This window comes from Myotis myotis, unplaced genomic scaffold (assembly GCF_014108235.1).
Source record: "Myotis myotis isolate mMyoMyo1 unplaced genomic scaffold, mMyoMyo1.p scaffold_m19_p_2, whole genome shotgun sequence".
Taxonomy (NCBI): domain Eukaryota; kingdom Metazoa; phylum Chordata; class Mammalia; order Chiroptera; family Vespertilionidae; genus Myotis; species Myotis myotis.
The window spans coordinates 174,040,678-174,061,985 of NW_023416324.1; the positions used below are offsets into that span (position 1 = coordinate 174,040,678).

The 21,308-nt window shown below is 40.4% G+C and overlaps 1 protein-coding gene and 1 non-coding gene across 18 annotated transcripts in view; both read right to left on the reverse strand.

Annotated features, from left to right (window-relative positions):
- The window catches only part of VPS8 (VPS8 subunit of CORVET complex), a 267,100-nt gene that overhangs the window by 179,200 nt on the left and 66,592 nt on the right, over window positions 1-21,308 (reverse strand). For 16 of the 17 annotated variants that reach the window (XM_036352534.1, XM_036352531.1, XM_036352532.1 and 13 more), the window contains 5 exons: window positions 17,890-17,964; window positions 16,869-16,904; window positions 15,869-15,959; window positions 15,112-15,158; window positions 14,057-14,146 (listed from right to left, as the gene is read on the reverse strand). In XM_036352534.1, coding sequence (XP_036208427.1) covers window positions 14,057-14,146; window positions 15,112-15,158; window positions 15,869-15,959; window positions 16,869-16,904; window positions 17,890-17,964 — 339 coding nt within the window. Of the gene's footprint in view, window positions 1-14,056; window positions 14,163-15,111; window positions 15,159-15,868; window positions 15,960-16,868; window positions 16,905-17,889; window positions 17,965-21,308 lie in introns of all 17 variants that reach the window. The other variant, XM_036352529.1, reaches the window with a different exon arrangement.
- LOC118677957 lies at window positions 13,479-13,608 on the reverse strand. The gene has a single exon (XR_004974660.1).

Sequence of the window (21,308 nt, forward strand, 5' to 3'; positions counted from 1 at the left end):
TGACCAGCTGCAAACAGCCATCATCCCCTCACCGAGACTGGCCAGGCACCCCAGTGGGGACCCCCACCCTGAAGGGTGTGTGACCAGCTGCAAACAGCCATCATCCCCTCATCCAGGCTGGCCAGGCACCCCAGTGGGGGCCCCCACCCTGATCCAGGAGACCCTTCGGGGCAAACCAGCCAGCCCCACCCATGCACCAGGCCTCTACCCTATATAGTAAAAGGGTAATATGCCTCCCAGCACCGGGATCAGCGGAGCCGTGAGGCCTCCCGGCACCGGGATCAGCGTGACAGGGGGCAGCGCCCAAACCCCCTGATCACCCTGCAGCTCTGTGTGTGACAGGGGGTGGGACCCCAACCCCCCCGCCCCCCATGGGCCCTGCTCTGTGTGTGACGGGGTAGAGCCATAACCTCCCCATTGGCCCTGCCCTGAGTATAAGAGTGGCAGCACCCCAACCACCTGATCAGCCCTGCTCTATGGGTGATAGAGGGCAGCGCCCCAACCCCCCCCCCCCCATGGGCCCTGCTCTGTGTGTGATGGGATAGAGTCATAACCTCCCCATCAGCCCTGCCCTGAGTGTGACAGTGGCAGCGCCCCAACCCCCTGATCGTCCCTGCTCTGTGGGTGATAGAGGTCGGTGCCCCAACCCCCTATCCGCCCTGCCCTGAGTGTGACAGGGGGCAGTGCCCCAACTCCCCTATCGGCCCTACTCTGTGAGTGACAGGGGGGAGCTCCTCAACCCCCTGATGGGCCCTGCTCTGTGCATGACAGGGGGGAGCTCCCCAACCCCCTGATGGGCCCTGCTCTGTGCATGACAGGGTATGGAGCCCCAACCCCCCTGATGGGCCCTGCTCTGTGCGTGACAGGGGGTGGCGCCGCAACCTCCCCATCGACCCTGCCTTGAGTGTGACAGGGGGCGGTGCCCCAACCCCCCAATCGGCCCTACCCTGAGCGTGACTGAGGGTGGCATTGCAACCTCCCGATCCGCCCTGCTCTGTGCATGACAGGGGGCGGCGCCCCAACTCCCCCATCGGCCCTGCTCTGAGCCCGACCAGGGGCTGCACCTAGGGATTGGGCCTGCCCTCTGCCACCCGGGAGCAGGCCTAAGCCAGCAGGTCGTTATCTCCCGAGGGGTCCCAGACTGCGAGAGGGCACAGGCTGGGCTTAGGGACCCCCCTTCTCCCCCGAGTGCACAAATTTTTGTGCACCGGGCCTCTAGTTCTGTATAATAAAAGTCTAATACGCAAATCAACTGAACGGAGGAATGACCAGTGAAATGACCAGTCACTATAATGCGCACTGACCACTAGGCGGCAGATGCTCAACACAGGAGCTGCCCCCATCCCACAGGCCCCAGGCCACCCAAGGCGGGTGCCAGTGGGGGCCCCCCCCAATTACCCCGCTGGTCGCCCCACACAGGGAGGTGACTGGCAGTGGTGGGGGGTGGGGCCGGCCAGTAAGCAGGCAGCACTGGCTCCCCCTACCCCCCATCACCCTGCCGGTCACCTCCAAGGTGGGTGTCTGCAGGGGTCCCCCCCAATCGCCTCACCAGTCACCCCACAGATTGGCCCTGATTGCCGGCCAGGCCTAGAGACCCTACCCGTGCATGAATTTCGTGCACCAGGCCTCTGGTACGTATATAAACCATCTACTATGGACCAGGTACATTGCTAGGTGCTAATGATACATATTTAACAAAACAGACATATTTTATTGTCTGGTACAAAGACTTTTAAAAAGTAGTACCATTGAAGTACGATAAAAGTTAACTGGGGGGAATTATGAAGTGCCATTTATATAACATTCTTTAAAATAACAAAATGATAGAAATGAAGAACTATGAGTAGTTGCCAGGACCTAAGGAGAAGGTGGGGGCAGAAAGAAAGTGGGTGTAACTATAAAAGGGCAAAATGAGGGGCTTGTGTGGTGATGAAAATGTTCCGTATTTTTACTATATTGGTCAACATCCTGGTTATGTGATTATACTACAGTTTTGCAAGATGTTCCCATTAGGGAAAATCAAGTTAAGGATACAAAAGGATATATTTTATTCTTTTTTACAGCTGAATGTACAATTACCCCCAAATAAAGATTTTTAATTAAAAAAAGGATACGCATCATCCTCATGCCTGCCCCTAACTGTTCATAACTCACTTAAATAAGGCTACACCATGTAAATTAACACTTTCAATCTGGCTTCTTAGAGAAACCAGGTCTTCATCAATTTTGAACATTTAAAACCATAAACAAAATATTAAAGCCAAGTCTATTTTCAAATTTTAAGCCTTCTTTTCTGATTATGAAAAGACGAGGTAGATGGTCCAGTGGATAATACCTGGTGGCAATCTCCTAGATGCCTGAAAATGAGCTAGGCATTTCCATCTCACCAATGGCAAAGGCTAAACTTGTGCTCAACTTTTCACAGGATCTGCAGTCAGAGTTGGGCAGCTGGCATTCCCTGCCAGAACCAGTGCACAACCACTGTGAAGAACTGGTGCCCAAATTCTGATGATCCTCCCCACTTAACCCATTTGGATGGCTTCTCTCAGAGAGCCCTAAAAGAAAGAAGAATAGAGAAGTCCTCAGTCCATCCAGCTAGACCTGGTCTACATATGCCTCTCCATGGAATGTTGGGAGATTAAGCCTTCGTGCAAATTTCCAGCCCTTCTGCCCCTAAGATCAGGTTGGGCTGTGTGCTGCTTGCTGCTTGCTAATTGTCCCAAGTCTTTCAACACAAACATAATGAGCAATGCCTACTTTAAAAATATTCCTCTTGGGCCCTGATTAGAGCGTTGTTCTGATATGCCAAAGTTGCAGGTCCCATCCCCAGCTAGAGTACATACGAGAATCAACCAATGAACACATAAATAAGTGAAACTACAAATTGATGTTTTCTTTCTTTCTTCTTTCTTTCTTTCTTTCTCTCTAAATAAATAAATAAATAAATAAATAAAATCTTTAAAAAATAAGTAAAAAAATAGAAAGAAAAGAAAAAAAAGAAGATTCCTCTTGGTCTCAAAAGCTTGCATGAAGTCCCTGAGAAATGGCTGAATTTTTGGTCTCCAGAATAAAAGAAATAAAAAAGTAAATATATCTCTAATTTCTTCTTCAATGCACATCCCTATAATTGGCCAAAGAAGATAACTTCTCTTGCTAGAGATCAGTGTATATTTTAAGACTTAATAAAGAAGGCAATGCGAATATGTGAATAAAACACTGAGCTGACAGATAGAAAAATCTAAATTTAGGCCTGTCAATTGTTTGAGTGACTGAATAGATCCTTTTATTGCATTGTGACTATTTTACCATCTGCCACCTGAAGGTATAATCTCTGGCTCTCCCTATTTTATAAGCATAATGTGAAAAGAAATGAGATAGTAGATACACATTCCTTTGCTTTCTGGAGCAATGGCATTAATTCTCATAATTTATATGGTAAAAGTCAATCAGACATTGAAAACTGCATTGTTTAAAAATGATTCCAAATTTTAGCAAAGCCCAGTATACACCAAAATAAACATTCATAAACACAGATACACAGATACATGCATATATAATTTATATATACACATACATACATACATCTCCACAGGCTATCAGAGCTAGGCAGCTGGTATTCCAGTATTAGTATACAAACATGGTGAGTGGCTATATAAATATAGATATCTCTCTGTATGTGTAGTAGTATGTGTATACATGTACTTCTTTCTTTTTTTTTTTTTTTTTTAAGGAATGTTGATAAAATAATCTAGGAAAAACCTAACTCCCCAGAACCAGCATTTTATGCAAGTGTTGGGGATAGGACAGTGTGCTGGACACCAACTCAGTTTTCCCTTCCTCAGCTCATCTCAAGAAAGCATGAGTTAGACAAGGAAATTCCTACTGCCTCATTCTGTGATCAGCTTTAGTCTCCATCCACTCTTCGGCATGAACTTTCATATAAAAACATGGTAACAGCTGCTACAACAGTGGCCTTGAATGATCTGCTTCCCATGGAAATATAAATAAAGTTGGAAGGAGAGGTTGGTAACAATATAAGGCTTTATTTTCAACATCTTTTAAAATAATATTAGTTTTCAAATCTCTTTAGCTTGACACATGTTAATAAAATGCCTCGTTTTACTTATTTACAACTCTACCTATTTGATAAACAAACCTTAGTGTAGAAAGATAAAATAGTTCAAAATGCATGAAACTGCTTCTGAAGTAATTCTGAAGCAAATGGTCCACAGACAACATCCTGAGAAACACTGATACAGAAATAAGAGTACTGTGAAGAATATTAACATTTACTGGTTACTAGAAGAGGAAGACTGAACAGAGAAAGTCAGTAAGTAGTGAGAAAGACAGAAAAAAAAAAAACTTGAGAAGAAATCCTGCCTCAAGAACGAAGCATCGCACATTAAAATTACAATTAAACTACAGAACAACCATCATTCAGAACCACCTGAAGTCTGGCTAACGGAAGTCCTACGACTAGAGAATGAAGGAAGAGCCACATTGAGACTGGCAGGAGGGGTGGAGGCACAGAATGGGCTGGTCTGACACCACATGTGGCGGGTTTTTTTTAATTGGGAGGGAAATTTGGCTGTGGAGCACCCAATGAGGAGCAAAGGGTCCCAGTCCTACACCAGACTCCTTGGCCCATGGTTTCAGTACTGGGAAGAGAAATCCCCATAACTTCAGGCTATAAAAACCAGTGGGAATTGTGGCTGAGTGACGCAGAGGGTTGCTGGAATCCCTGGCATTCCTCTTAAAGGGTTGGCGCACAGACTTACTTGGACTCACTTTCTCTGAGCTCCAGTGCTGGGGCAACAGCTTGAAAGGATCCAGAGACATATGGGAAAAAAATGAATTGTCTGGCATCAGGGCAAGAACTGGGGGGCAGCTTTCTCCCAGACAAAAGTGCTGGCAGAGTTCACTGTTCCTTTGATGAGACTTCCCTGCCACAATGCAGTCAGCACATCTAAGTCTCCATAAACCTGGCCCACACTGTTTGCCCAGCCTTGGTTAATTCCCTGAGGCCCTGCCCCACCCAATTTGCAGCCTCACCCAAGTTGTTTGCAGTGGCCTTTCTATATGAATGGCTGGCTTGGCTCAGGCTTCAGACTTTGCTAAAATCTCTCAAACAAGCAGTAGCTGACCTCAGCATGCCCAGTAACTCTTGCTAAGTGGTCCTAGGCCCCACACTAGCAGCACCCTGCCTTGGTTCAGAGCTTTGCCTGGGAACCTCCAAACCCCACACAAGTAGCAGCCATCTGCAGATCTCTCTGTAGCACATGGCAGGTGGCCCCAGGCAGGGCACAGGAATTAGCGACTTTGCAACTCCCAGGAGGCCCCAGAACCAGTGCACCCAGTGGTCAGCTTCAAACCACACCAAATTACAACCCCACCACATCCACAAGCAACACACTCAAGGGGTGGACTTGGTGAACATCAAATGCCCACTGAAGCAAGTCCTGCTCCATAGAGGTATTTCCTGAACAGCACCTCATCCACTGTAGTCGCAGCTGGGCCACATAGCCTATTGGCCTGGGGGCAATCACTCCCAGTGATGCCAACAGCAATCAAGTCTCAACTACAACAGGACAATGCACACAGCCCCCACGGGGTGCACCTAGAGTACCCAGCTCAGGTGACTAAGGAGGCTGAGCCACTGGGCCCTATATGACACCTACTGCACAAGGCCACTCTATCAATTCCAGGAGACATTGCAGCTCTACCTAATACACAGAAACAAAACAGGGAAACCACCAAAGTGCAGAGACAAAGAAACAGGTCACAAATTAAAGAACAGAAGAAATCTCCAGAAAAAGAACTAAGTGAAATGGAAGCAAGCAAACTACCAGAGACAGAGTTCAAAACAATAGTTATGAGGATGCTCAAGGAACTTAATGAGGACTTCAAGGAACTCAGATCAAAAAGAAACAGTTAGAAATAAAGGCTACACTAACTGAAATAAAAAATAATTTACAGGAATTAACAATATGGGAAGACAAGAATCAAATCAGTGATTTGGAATATGAGGAAGCAAAACCACTCCTATCAGAAGAGCAAAAAGAAAAAAGAATCCAAAAATATGAAGACAGTGTAAGGAGCCTCTAGGACAATTTCAAGCATACCAATATACATATCATGGGGGTGCCAGGAGGAGAAGAGATGAAGCAATAAATTGAAAACCTAACTGAAAAAATGACAGAAAACTTCCTTACCTGGTGAAAGAAATAGATATACAAGTCAATGGAAGTTCAGATAATACCAAAGAAGAGAAACCCAAAGTGGCCACACCAAGACACATCATAATTAAAATGCAAAAGGTTAAAGACAAAAAGAGAATCTTAAAAGCAGCAAGAGAAATGCAGTTAGTTACCTACAAGGGAGTGCTCATGTGACTGTCAGCTGATTTCTCAACAGAAACTTTGCAGGTCAGAGGGAGTGGCAAGAAATATTCAAAATGATAAAAAGCAAGGGCCTACAACCAAGATTATTCTACCCAGCAAAGCTATCATTTAGAATTGAAAGTCAGATAAAGAATTTCACAAATAAGACAAAGCTAAAAGACTTCATTACCACCAAACCAGTATTACATGAAATGTTAAAGGGTCTTCCTTAAGAAAAAGAAAAAAAATGATCAAAAATATGAATATAATGGCAATACATACATATCTACCAATAATTGAATCTAAAAATCAAAATAAATAAACAAGGAGTCTGATGAAGAAAATAGAACCAGAGGCATAGAAACATGGAACAGACTGACGAATCTCAGAGGGAAGGGTGGACGGGGGGAAGAGATTAACCAAAAAACTGAAATGCATACATGCATTATCCATGGACACAGACAATAGGGTGGTGAAGACCTGGGATGGGGCAGGATACGGGTGGAGGGGGACAATGGGGATAAAAAGGGGTGGGGGTGGGGATCTATAAAAATCTCAACAATAAAGATGTGGGGGGCGGGAGACATACCATCAACTCCTGCCTAAGTTTCCAGCCTACTGGCCTACTCTATAGATTTTAGGCTTGCCAAGCCCCACAATTATGTGAGCCAAGTCCTTGAAAGAAGATAAATGTGTGTGTGTGTGTGTGTGTGTGTGTGTGTGTGTGTGTGTGCATTCTATTAGTTCTGTTTCTCTGGAGAACCCCGACTGATACAGATGGTTACTGAAACATTAATATAGGAAAGTTGTGGGCAGGGAGGCACTAAACCTATGAGTCTCAGAATAAAAAGAACAAGATCGAATTAGAAATGGAGCTGATAGAAACTTGGGTGGAAAAAAAAAAAGAAAAGAAACTTGAATGTATGATACCAGGGAAGCCCAATGGATAGAGTGTTTCAAGAAGTCATTCACTGTGTTGAATGCTAATGAGTATCAGTAAGATGAGGAATAAGAGTCCACTGAATTTACAGGCATGGAATGAGAGGAAGATAAGGAAATGGAGACAACTCTTATAAGATATTTGGCTTGTAACGAATGTACAAACAGGAGGCTTAAGGCTATTGGGTATGGCTTGAGGCAAAGAAGGGATTTATTTGCTGTATATTATTATTATTGTTGTTGTTGTAGATTTGAGAGAGAGGGAGAAACATTAATTTGTTTTTCCACTTATTTATGCATTCACTGGTTCATGCTTGTGCCTGACTGGGGATTAAACCCATAACATTGGCATATTGGAACAATGCTCTAACAAGCTGAACTACCTGGCCAGGACTGTTTGCTGTTTGACTTTGTTTTAGGATGGGAAAGACTTAGCTGGAAGAAAAAGTGAGTTTCAGCATGTATGAGACAAAGAACACTTTAATTCCTTTCAAGTCTACTAGTTACTATATGAATAAAATATAATTATAGGTTCAAATCTTTCTCAGATAAAAGCCGCAAGATCCAAAAGTTATTTTCTATAGTTAGGACAGGAAAACATGCCAATTTGTCTTTAGAGGAAAGCAGAAATACTGAATGGCATTGTATATTCTGACTGTAAGGAAAAGGTGAGGCCCCCTCCTCAAAGGTGAAGACTAAAACTGAGGCAGCAGGCATGAGTGCCACCTGCTGGTAAAATACAAATTCTCAGTATTTTGATTAACCAGTCTTAATTGGAATACAGGTCACTTGTTCCTAATGAGTTTATTGATACTGACACAGAATCTCAAATCTTCCCAGTCAGCAAAGATAGTCTTTTAAAAACACTCCTGGTCAGTTTGACATCCTCCTTTTATTTTAATATTCAAAAGATAAACCCAAGAGCTCTTACATCAGCAAAGGGTCGTTTTAAACTGAAATATATCTCAGAACTTCTACTAGCCTGCCCTCTGCAGTAACACCGTAAATCCACGTATGACAGCCCTACATCATCTGAAGGAAGCATATCTCCATCTCCTTTCTCCTAAGATTAAACATCCCAGTATTTTTTTTTAACCGCTGTTCATAAAACCTCCCAGCATCCCAGTTATGGGATAAATCTTAGTTGTCAACAGTCTATAAAATATCTTAGTGGTTTTATCTCTAACAAGTAGCCCAAGGGTTCTATCACTTTCCTTTATCTGGGCCCTAACACATCATTGGCGCATACTAAGTTGCTGTCAACTGAAATCCTGTCCAGCTAGATTTTCCCAATCCAGTACTCATGCAAGTTAATTATTTGAATCTAATGAAGTCTGGATGTTTATCCCTGTTAAATTTCATCTCATAATGATTTTGATTGCATTTCTTGGTGCCAGCTAAATTTGACAAGCCACTCACTAAGTCTTCATCTAAATCAAAGATAAAAACTTGGATATTAAAGAGCCTTAAGATGTAACTAATACTAAACCACCAAAGAATATTCTTTGGGTAAGGATGTTTAGCTACAAATCTATTAACTATTTACTAATCTATTTACTATTTACATATCTATTTCAGCCATGAGGATACAGGAAAATCCAGAAAAATGCTCTTAATGAAAGCAAGATGTTATGGAATAGGCATTCCATGAATAACTGTCCACATATTTCTTTCAAAATGGCAATTTATGAGTTTAACGCGGACATTTTTATGTGAACTCATAAAAAATGTTCACAAACCACATTGGGATTATCAGTAGATAGTTCCTGAAGTTCACTCTTCTTTCAAAAAAAATATGCTTTTAGAGTCAAACTATTTTATGATTAAATATTTAAGATTATACACTTCAAACAGTAGATGTATGGCCAACTAACCATGTATTTCACCCATCCTAATGGACTGAAGAGCACCTTTTCCAGAAGCAAACAGTCCTTCTGAGGGAAATAAATTGTGTCTCCTCAGCTTAGGCCTCCATGCTTAACTGAGAATGGAAATTGATCCAAAGTTACTGACAAATTATCAATAATGGCTCAGATTGGTCGAACAGGATCCTGGGTTATAATTCAAAAGGTTTTGAGATTTGGATAATCATAATGCAACTAACTATATATCACATATGCTGGGCTTCAGCTATTTTCATAAATATATTTATATTTTCCACTTTAAAGACCATTCTCTGTGCTCATGAAAATGAAAGCAAAATATGAAGTGTTGTACTGTAATAGATGTGGACCCTGAAGCCCAACTGCTTAGATTGTAATCCCAGCTCTATCATTTATGAGCTATGTAATCTGAAACAGGTTACTTAGCCTCTCTGTGCCTCTGTCTCACTTATAAAGGGGAATATATCAGTACCTACCTTACAAAGTTATGATAAAAATTAAATGAGTTAATATGTATAGAGGGTTTGTAACAGTGCCTGCCACACAATAAGCATTAAAGGGCTTAGATGTTTACTCTAATTATCAATCTTGACCACCTATTAACAGCACCCCTTGTCACCCATCCTTTCCTTGTACTTGTCTGAAAATAATAGTATAGTACAGTGGTTATTTAAGAGCTGAGCTTTGAAGTCAGAAAGACCTAGATTGAAGTCCTGGCCCCACCACTTACCAGCAATATTACCTTGGGAAGTCACTTAACCTTTATAGGTCTAAATTTCCTCACCTATAAAATGGGGATTAAAACAGTATCTACTGCATTGGGTTCTTGTGAGAATTAAATAAAATGAATGTCACACCCTTTACGTATTATTTGGCATGTAGTATACTAGTATACCTAGTGAATCTTTGTCAAAACCCCTCAACCCTTTGGAAGGCACAGTCTGAATCATACTAATCTCCTTTCTGACAGTCTTCATGATGCTTTTGGCCATATCTTTGGTTGTCTTCCTTTCTCCAATTTCGTAGCTGTTCAGTGCTTTGTAGACAGACATCTCTCAACAAGCCTCACTGTTTCCTTTCTTTTTGGACTATTTGCGGCTAATATGTCAAAATTTAAAAAATATGCTATTCTTTGTGAACCCATTAGTTTTTCGGAGCAAATAATAATGAGATTGTGCCCATATTTTTTTCTGATATATTTGCTTTATGAAATACAGAATTCATGACAAGTGTATTTTTTGTCATTACTGCAATTTTTTAAGTAATCAGTTTTCTCTCAAGAGTCTATCCCTCCCACTTGCCAATCAATGATAGAGTAAATCCAGAATAATGGTTCCCACTATGTTTACTTTTCATAAAACTAAATTATTAATAAATCAAAAATTTTATCAGATACTCTTTTAGCAGAATAAAACTTCCCACAGAGATCTAGATGATTAAAGAACATATTCTACTACAGTTTGTTTCTCTGTAAATTTTGTAATTTCTATAGAAACCATCATCATACTGAGATTCTTTCATATTTCACCATCAAAACATCACTTTTGTTCTTTTTTTCATAGCTTTTCCATGTTCTTCTCCAGCATGGTGGTTTCTACACACACACTCTCTCTCTCTCTCTCTCTCTCACACACACACACACACACACACACACACACACACACACACCTCATTCGCCCCTTCCAGCATTCCCTATTAGGTGTTTCTTTTCAACAAAGTATACCCTATAATGGCCAGAGTTCTTTTCTGAATACCATCTCCACCACCTCTTATTAATAGATAGTTTTGTTAAAATATTGTTTTTTATACTATGTATACTGCAATGGTATACAAAATAATTTATATACAATGTATTGTTCCTAAATGCTTTCTTTCTACCTATGTTTTCCTTCTAAATTATCTATTTTTAAAAATTTATCTGGGTTTCTCTTCTTTACTGATAGATTTAATGAACCTCCAGACAAACAGCAATAAAAGTTACTCCCCAGGAAACCCAACCTTGCTCTGACCCTTCAAATGTTAACACTGTATCTGTTCTTATCTTCCAAACTTATAAGTATCAAAGGGAGATGTGAAAAGATATGAACTGCATCCACTCTTCAACTTCAAAACCCCTAGAATTCTTCTAAATATTTCTGTTAACATATACAAGAAAAGTTATTTTGACTAGGCTGCAAACCTTAGATAGCAAGGATCATGTATGTTTTACTCACTAAGGCCCAGTGTCTAGACCAGTGATAGCGAACCTTTTGAGCTCGGCGTGTCAGCATTTTGAAAAACGCTAACTTAACTCTGGTGCCCTGTCACATATAGAAATTTTTTGATATTTGTAACCATAGTAAAACAAAGATTTATATTTTTGATATTTATTTTATATATTTAAACTAGAGGCCCGGTGCACAAAAATCTGTGCACTCGGGGTGGGGAGAGGAGGTCCCTCAGCCGGGCCTGTGCCCTCTCGCAGTCTGGGACCCCTCGGGAGATAACGACCTGCTGGCTTAGGCCTGCTCCTGGGTGGCAGAGGGCAGGCCTAATCCCTAGGTGCAGCCCCTGGTCGGGCTCAGAGCAGGGCCGATTGGGGGGTTGGGGCACCGCCCCCTGTCACACTCAAGGCAGGGTCCATAGGGAGGTTGCGGCGCCAACCCCTGTCATGCACAGAGCAGGGCCCATCAGGGGGGTTGGGGCTCCGTACCCTGTCACACACAGAGCAGGGCCCATCAGGAGGTTGGGGAGCTCCCCCCCGTCACACACAGAGCAGGGCCGATCAGAGGGTTGGGGCTCCGCACCCTGTCACACCCAGAGCCCGCAGGGCGATCAGGGGTTTGGTCGCTGCCCCCGTCACACTGACCCTGGTGCTGGGAGGCCTTGAGGCTCTGCTGATCCCGGCCGGGAGGCCTCGAGGCTCTGCTGATCCCAGGGCTGGGAGGCCTCTCGGCTCCGCTGATCCCAGGGCTGGGAGGCCTCTCGGCTCCACTGATCCCAGGGCTGGGAGGCCTCTCGGCTCCACTGATCCCAGGGCTGGGAGGCCTCTCGGCTCCACTGATCCCAGGGCTGGGAGGCCTCTCGGCTCCGCTGATCCCTGGCCGGGAGGCCTCGAGGCTCCGCTGATCCCAGGGCTGGGAGGCCTCTCGGCTCCGCTGATCCCTGGCCGGGAGGCCTTGAGGCTCCGCTGATCCCAGGGCTGGGAGGCCTCTCGGCTTCACTGATCCCAGGGCTGGGAGGCCTCTTGGCTCTGCTGATCCCTGGCCGGGAGGCCTCGCAGCTCCACTGATAACCGGGGCTGGGAGGCCTCGCAGCTCTGCTGATCATGGGGCTGGTTCGCCTCTCGGCTCCGCTGATCCGGGGGCCGGGAGGCCTCTCCGCTCCGCTGATCCCACGGCCGGCCAGGAGGCCTCTCGGCCGCTGATCGCGGGGCGGGAGGCCTGTCGGCTCCGCTGATCCCGGGGCCCTGAGGCCTCTCTGCCCTGTGCTTCAGGGCTATTTGGCTTCGCTCTGCTTGGAGCCTGAGTATACAAATTAACTGCCATCTTTTAGCTTCTATAATTAAAACATTGTATCTTTTGGAGTTGTTGCTTCAGGAGCTCAGAGCCCCGCAGCTGCAGACGGGGAACCTTGGCTTCCTCCATCGCTGGGGCAACCAAGCCTCCTGTTCTCAGCTGCCTGGCTGCCAGCCGCCATCTTGGCTGTCAGTTAATTTGCATATCTCGCTGATTAGCCAATGGGAAGGGTAGCGGTCCTACGCCAATTATCATGTTTCTCTTTTATTAGTGTAGATGCCATTTAACAAAGAAAAATCAACCAAAAAAATGAGTTCGTGTGTCACCTCTGACACACGTGTCATAGGTTCGCCATCACTGGTCTAGACCTTAGTACATAGGGGTTGCATACTTGGCCCATGGGCCAAATCCTGCCCATAGCCTATTTCTGAACTGCTCACAGAGCTAAAAGTGGTTTTTACATTTTTAAAGGTTGTTTTAAAAAAGAAGAACATGTGAGAGATCATACATGCCCTATATTTTCCCACCTGGCCCTTCTTAGAAAATGTTTGCTGACCTCTAGTATTAGATACTGAAATATTTATTAAAAGAGGAGGTGGCGAGTGGGGGAGCTCTAGTAATGGAGAAGGATAAACAGAGATTTACAGCAAGTAGAACTGGAAAGCATCGCAAATAGTAAAACTCACATAATAAAAACTGTACAGGCCTTAAATTGTTCTTTGACTTCAGTTTTCACTGCATTTTAAGAAAAACTAAAAATCTTTCATTCTCATTTTTTAAACTGTCTGCCCCGTATCTGTCCGTTACGATTTCACTCAATTCGTCCCGGTCATCAAAAGGCAGTATATTCTAGGGAGGTATGGTGACAATTAGAGCATTACTTAGCCCAATTTGTGTATCAACCTCCCAATGATTCGCATATTTCAGAGATCACATATTTTTTTTGTAACTAATCTGTTCTTGAGTCACAGTTACTCTTAGGAAAACTAAATTTAAAACTTGGTAGTCTACCTTTTCTTCAACTAGCCTAATTAACATAAATGTTAGTCATTAGCAAGGTGTCAGCCACTATAAGGTGTCAATTCACGGGTACACCCTCATACATATAGTCTTTCCTTCCACACAGTACTAAGTAGCTAAGCACTAACACTTCCCGACATTTTTACTCATCTGCTCCCATGTGACCTGTTACTTCAAAATTTAATCACACAGAATGCTCCACAAGCCCTGAAATAAAGCTTTGAATACTGAAGATTGTTTAACCAAATCATGAAAGTTCCATTCTTCAAGTAAAATGAAAGAGCAATGTTAGACCTATTCATACCAATTGCTGTTATAAACACATGCAACAGTGTACCTGAAAATGCTGTTCCATCACTTGGATTTTTCCCTGGTCTGGGCACTTTTTCAGAGCTCTATCTGTATAATGGAATAGGATTTCTACCATCTGTAAGGAAAATAGGCTTGTATAGAAGTTAAAACATATCTCTCAAGTTTTTCAATACTTAATATATTCGATCCCCTTAAATAATACAGAATCAGATTTTGCTATTATATTAAAAATAAATGTAAAATTTTAGTGGCTTTATTTTCCAATTTCCTAAACTCTACCTAAATTCTTTCAGTCTCAGGGCTAGTACTAATTGCTAATCTTTTCTAAAACTATCTCCAGGTTCTAGATTTTAGTAGTATCTATGTTGCTCAGGAGACGAAATACTGAAGTTAAGCTCTTCAGTAATCCTCTGCTGTAAATCTTTCCCTAAAGAACACAGATAGAACATAGAACCCTAAATATTTTGGCAGATACTGAGAAAAATCATGAGTCTAAAGATGATCACTTTTATTTTCTAAATGTTTATACTAATTTGGAATGTAATTTTTACCAATGCACTTGCACTATTAAAAAGGGAAAGAAATTAGTACAGTAAATGAATTCAACCAAGTCTAGACTAGGAAACAAAGGCAATAGTAAATATTAGCATTAATCAATTATTAATGCTAATTAGTAATAATAAATCATCAGCCCTTTGTATTACCTCAAGTAACATACACACTTGCATTTATACTATTTTTCATAATTACTAATCAGTTTATAACATATAACAAATGTCAACTTTCTATGGGCTATTAGGTTCAGAAATAATCCAGATTCCAGGCTTCTTCCTAAAATAACCAAAAGACTATTTACTACTTTATCATTTTCATAAGAGAGTGAGCAAGAAAAAAAAGAAAAGATGATAAAAAAATTTTTTAAAACATTCAAGGTAATACCAGGGAACTATAATCTGATTTTTTTTTTATACACAGACACCTTGACTGTAGCCATTTACCTAATCATGCCCAAAGATTACTAGCAAATACCCAAAGCAAATTTGTGCTGTACCCCAGTAAAGACCCTATTAAAATACTTACTCGATCTGCAACAACAGCCTTTCGCTTACTGGCATCCCCTGATAATCCTGCAGAGAAGCAAATTCCAAATGAAAACAAATTTAAACCAGATCTTTAGTAGTGAAACTGTTCTGGTCATAATCTGTGCTAACAATACATATCCATACAACAATCCTTAGATATCAAAACTTTGGATAATATGCTATAATAAGAACATATCATATCTAATGAATCAGATAGCCTATCAATGTACTTCCCTTTTATTCTAATATTAAGTGACATTTAAAATTATATATCCTATATTGGTTATTAACCTTTTTCACTGAAATCTGTAAGTTCTGGTAACATCTATATATATAAAAGCCTAAGTAACCATCTGACTATTCGACCGGTAGCTATGACGCACACTGACCACCAGGCGGCACACACTCAATGCATAGGCATGGAAACATGGAACACACTGATGAATCTCAGAGGGAAGGTGGGAAGAGGGAGGGCGGGAAGAAATTAACTAAAGATCTTATATGCATACTAGAGGCCCAGTGCATGGATTCATGCACCAGTGGGGTCCTCCGGCCTGGCCTGTAAGGATCAGGATGAAACCAGCAGCCCGGCATCCCCTGAGGGGTCCCAGACTGTGAGAGGGTGCACTGGGCCTCTAGTCTTGCTTATAAAATACTTAAACATTAAGCTAAAAAAGTGTTCTATGAGTGATTAGTATTATTCATTCTCTCTATTTCAGAAAAAAGTCTACACCACCGGTTTTCTGTTAACTTACCCACAACTGCTTTTGCTTTTCCCTCATGGAAAGACCATGCAAGAGCCAAGGCTTCTGTAAGACAATCTTGTTTCAGGAGGTGATCCACCCTCTAAAATAAATAAATGCAAGAAGCTAGACCCCTTTGTCTGACCAATCACAAGTCAGAATTCCTATTTACCCAATATCTTTCCAGAAGTTGTTGCTTAGTAGCTGCAAGTATTCTAATAACCACATGAATATCTAAGTTCCAAGAAAAATAATTTCTTAAAGCACTAGATAGTACAGTGACTATATAAGATAGTACTAGGCAGCCACAAGGCCCAAATATAAAAAGAGAAAACAACTAGAATGTCACTGTAACAGAAACGTCTAGTTGCTTATCACAACATCCTTTCACTCCCTCATCCTCAGTAACAAATCCCAAGTTTATTTGAGACAGCAATAAACCAGCTAAAGGACATCTCTAAGACTCCCTTGTTGTTACTTGGGACCATGTGACTAAGTTCTAGCCAATGATAAGTGGAAGTGTTGTTTGGTATTTCTGGGATATCACCTTAAAAGGGAGGGGCTAGCCTTTCTCTTCTCTTTCCTCCTTTCTCGAATGTGGACTTAACAGCTGGAGCTCCAGCAGCCCTATTGAGACATAAATGACCCTGGGACTAGACACCACAACAAGGATGTGGAACAGGATAGCACACTAAAGACCATGGAGCTGCCACACTAGCCACAGCTGGCCTACTGCCAGATGGCTTTTACATGAGAGAAAGCTTGAAGCCACTGTTGAAACTTGAAGCAACAGGCCACTATTATTTTGACTTTTCTGATGTATGTAGCCAAACCTAATTCTAATTTACAGTGAGTTTTATCAAATCAAGTACCTAACAGTTACAATGGTTTTGATGTACATTTTTGAAATTAAAAAGCACTAATCCAAATAATCTTTTTTGGCAAAGTCAAAACAAACATTAAGATGCTATCAGTTCAACAATTCTAACACATAAAATTACTTTGAACTCACCTCTCTCCAGCTCCTCAGCATCATTACATAAACAGACTAGAAAACAAAGAGAAGGAAATTAAAATGACCATCTTTAACAAACTTGGTTGGGAGACACATTTGTCCCTGCCCCACATCTCATTTTGCATCTCTTTAAGTAAAACCATTCATAATACAGTTGAAGTGTTTACTAAAGGGTCTTCAAGGTCCCACATTAAAGGGTAAATCAAACAAACATTTAAAAGTTAGTAAGTCTACAGTCTAGGGCAGTGGTTCTCAACCTTCCTAATGCCGCGACCCTTTAATACAGTTCCTCATGTTGTGGTGACCCCCAATTTCATTGTTACAAATTGAACATAATTAAAGCATAGTGATTAATCACAAAAACAATATGTAATTCTATATGTGTTTTCCGATGGTCTTAGGCGACCCCTGTGAAAGGGTCAGTCGATCCCCAAAGGGGGCGCGACCCACAGGTTGAGAACCACTGGTCTAGGGAGTTAATACCCAGGAACAAGGAACGCTCAATCTCCCTGTACAGACCTGAAAATTTTCAATAATGAAAAAATATTTCTTCTCCGTGTTGTTTTTTCTGGTTTGTTTGTGGGATTTTTTGTTGTTTTCTTAGCACAGGAACAAAATGATATACAAAAAGTTCCTATTCCAGTGATTCTACTCTAAGTCAAATGCTTCAATGCATTTCAATATGTCCTAAGCTAACCTAATAAAGGGCAGCTTAATTACATGACAAATATACATAATAAGGTATCTTCATGGTCATGAAAACATAAATTTGAAAAATATAAAAATACATCCCTGAATAAAGAAAATAAGTGTCCTATTAGAATCTAAACGAAAGTAAAAGTATGCCCCGAAGTGGAGAAGGTAAATTAATCAGCTAAAATTCATGACTATCTAATCCCTAAAAGTTGTAGATTACTGCTAATCGATATTCATTTTGTAACACACTGCCCTCTTCACCAGCAACCTGCTTAAGCTTCAACTATCCTGACACAAACAAATGCCAAGTGGAAGAGCTTACTTTGGTCCCCAAATAAAAGATCTGACCACCATAGCTACTGATGGATTGATAACAAGCCTTCTCTCCAACCAAAGCCTGTAAAAAAGTAAACAAAAAAGGTAAAGATTGCATGAATTAGAAGTCTCATTAAGTTTTAAAGAATGTCCATTATAAAGACAATATTTTAGTCTAACCTGGTTTACCCCATAATTAGGGGAGCATGGATATCAATCATGGGCCAGTCCATCAGTGGAAGGAGCAAAAAAGACAAAGTGCAAGAAAGTAATTCTCTGCTTACACATGGGGTTTATTTTTCAGAATAATGCAGAAAGGGAGGAACATGCAAACTTGTAAATCTAAAGGAAAACTGTTGCAACCTGCCCCATTATTGGATAACAACAGTCACTGCTTCTGGCAAAGAATAGAGCTGATTGAAAATGGTAGCCCCAAGTTCTTTGAAATAAATATAAATATTAAACACAAGAAGAAACAAGAAGACAAAGTAGCATAGTATATAGGAGTCAGCACAGCCCAGCAAAACAGAAACAAAACCTGCTGTTTGATTAAGTCAGGATTGCAAACTTTGGCAATGTCACTTTGTAGGTATGACCTTAAATAAGTTTCAAACTTCCAACATTGAGTTTTCACATCTTTGAAAACCATGCACAGTTTCTTTGAGGCTTAAATATGTTAACATTTATAAATATCCCAAAATATATAAGCAGTCAATAACAGAAGAGCTTACTTTGGTCCCCAAATAAAAGATCTATGATAATTAATCTTAACTTTTCACTGTGAAAATTTCAAAATATAGATGAACATAGAATAAAATAATGAATCCCCTGCAACCATTAACCAGCTTCATTAATTGTCAACTCATCACCAATCTTATCTCATCTATAATCCCACTGACTCCACTGTAACACAGTATAATTTTGAAGTGAATTTCAGATTTTGAATATTTCATTTATAAAAATTCAGTATATATATATATGTACATATATATATATACATATTCAATCCTTTTTAATATAACCACAATTACATTAACATGCTTTTAAAATTTAATAATCATTCCTCAATATCAATTACCCAATCAGAGTTTGGATTTCAGCTTGTCTCATAAATGTCAAATGCTGAGTATATTTTTGTTGTTTGGGCTTTTTTTTTTTTTTTCTACATTTAATTGTCTGAATCAAGAAACAGACAAGGGCCACATATTGGAGCTGGCTGATAGTATTTTTTAATGTATAGTTTTTGCCTCCACCTCTGACCATCCCTTATTTTCCTTTAGGTTTATTTATTAAAGAAGCTGTAACACTATTCCATAAAGTTTCCTCCACCTGATTTTGCTAATTGTGTCAAGGAATCTTTTACCATGTTCCTCTGTCTTCTATATTTTGTCTAGAAGAGGTTTGATCAGAATCAGGGACTTTGATTTTGGTTTGTTTTTTGGCAGTAATATTTAAGTAGGATTTTGGATGATGTTCTTGATTATCAGGTTGAAGTTTCCTTCTATTTCTAGTTTGCTAAGAATTTATCAAGACTAAATGTTAAATTTTCCTGTCTTTTGAGAAGATGATATGGTTTTTCTTTTACCATTAACGAAGTCAAATGCCTCAATGCATTTTAATATGTCCTAAGCTAATCTAATAAAGGACAGCTTAAATACACAACAAACATATTTGGTTACATGGTTGCCTCCTATACACCACCCTCACCCAGGATCAAATCTGAAACCTACCTATGTGCCCTGAGCGGGAATTGAACCTGTGACCTTCAGCTGTATGGGAGGAAGCTCCAACCAACTGAGCCACACCAGCCAGGGCTACATTGAATTTTAAATGTTAAACCAGTCTTGAATGCCTTGGATAAACACCATTTGATCATGATTACTCTTTTTATACACTGCTGGCTTCTATTTGCTAATATATTATGGATTTTTGCTTCTATACTTATAAGGACATTGGTCTGTTGTATTCTTTATTATAATGTCTTTGACTCATTTTATTATCAGAGATAATAAGCAAATTTCATTTTTAAAAAAGTATGTGCTCCCATTTACTCTATTTTTGAAAAGATTTCTGTGTAAAATTGGTGGTTTGGTTTTTTTTTTTCCTAAAATATGATAGACTTCACTAGTGAAGTCAACTGGGCCTAGAGTTTTTTTGCAGAAAATGTATTTATTTACTAGATTTTTCATTTCTTCTTGAGTCAGCTTTAGTAATTTGTGCCTTGCAAAGAATTTTTTTCCATTTCATCTAAAATTCTTGAATTTATTGGCATAAAGTTACTCATATTGTTTATTTTTATTTTTATTGATTTCAGAGAGGAAGGGAGAGGGGGAGAGAGAGAGAGAAACATCAATGGTGAGAGAGAATCATTGATCCACTGTCGCCTGCATTCCCCACACTGAGAATCAAGCCACAACCTGGGCATGTGCCCTCACTGGGAATTGAACTGTGACCTCCTGGTTCACAGGTCAATGCTCAACCACTGAGCCACTCCGGTTGGGCATATTCTCTTTTTAATACCTATAGACTCTACAGTGACGTTACCACCCTCACTCCTGATATTAGTAATTGTGCCCTCCCCCTTTTTTCCTTGATTAGTCTCACTAGAGGTTTGTCAATTTTATTTATCTTTCAAAGAACCAGCTTTTGGTTTCTTTAATTTCCTATCATTTGTCCATTTTCCATTTAATTGATTTGTGTTCATCTTTATTATTTCTTCTTTCAATCTACTTTAAGTATATTGTGTGTTTTTTTATTTCCTTAATTAAGATAGAAGCTTAGATCACTTATTTCAGATTTTTTCTTCTTTTCTAATGTAAGTACTTAATGCTATGAATTACCCTCAAAAACTGATTTAATTGTGGATCACAGATTTTTATATGTTGTATTTTCATTTAGTTCAAAATATATTCTAATTTCCTTTGAGATTTTTTTCTTTGTCTCATGGTTTATTTATAAAAGTGTTATTTAATCTCCAAATATTTGAATTATCTCCAAAGTGAACCTGATGATTCCTTCAACAATTGGCTGAAGCTTGTTTTATGGCCTATCATATAATCTATATCAGTGGATGTTCCATATGCACTTGAAAAATAATTGTACTTTGCTTCTGTTGGGTGCAATATTCTATAACTGTCAGGTCAAGGTGATCAACAGTGTTCTTTTTAGTCTTCTATACCCTTAATGTGTTTCTGCCTACTCATTTTATTACTTACTGAGAGAGTTTAAAATTTCCAAACTTTAATTGTGAAGTTGTCTTTTTCTCATTTCAATTTTGTTCATTTTTGCTTCATATCCAGTGTATTTTTCATTTCAAGCACTTTAGTTTTATCTCTAGATTTACATCTTTTAAAATCTTCCATGTCTCTACTTAATTTTTTGGACATACAGACTATACCTATGATAACTGTTATGTCCTTGTCTGCT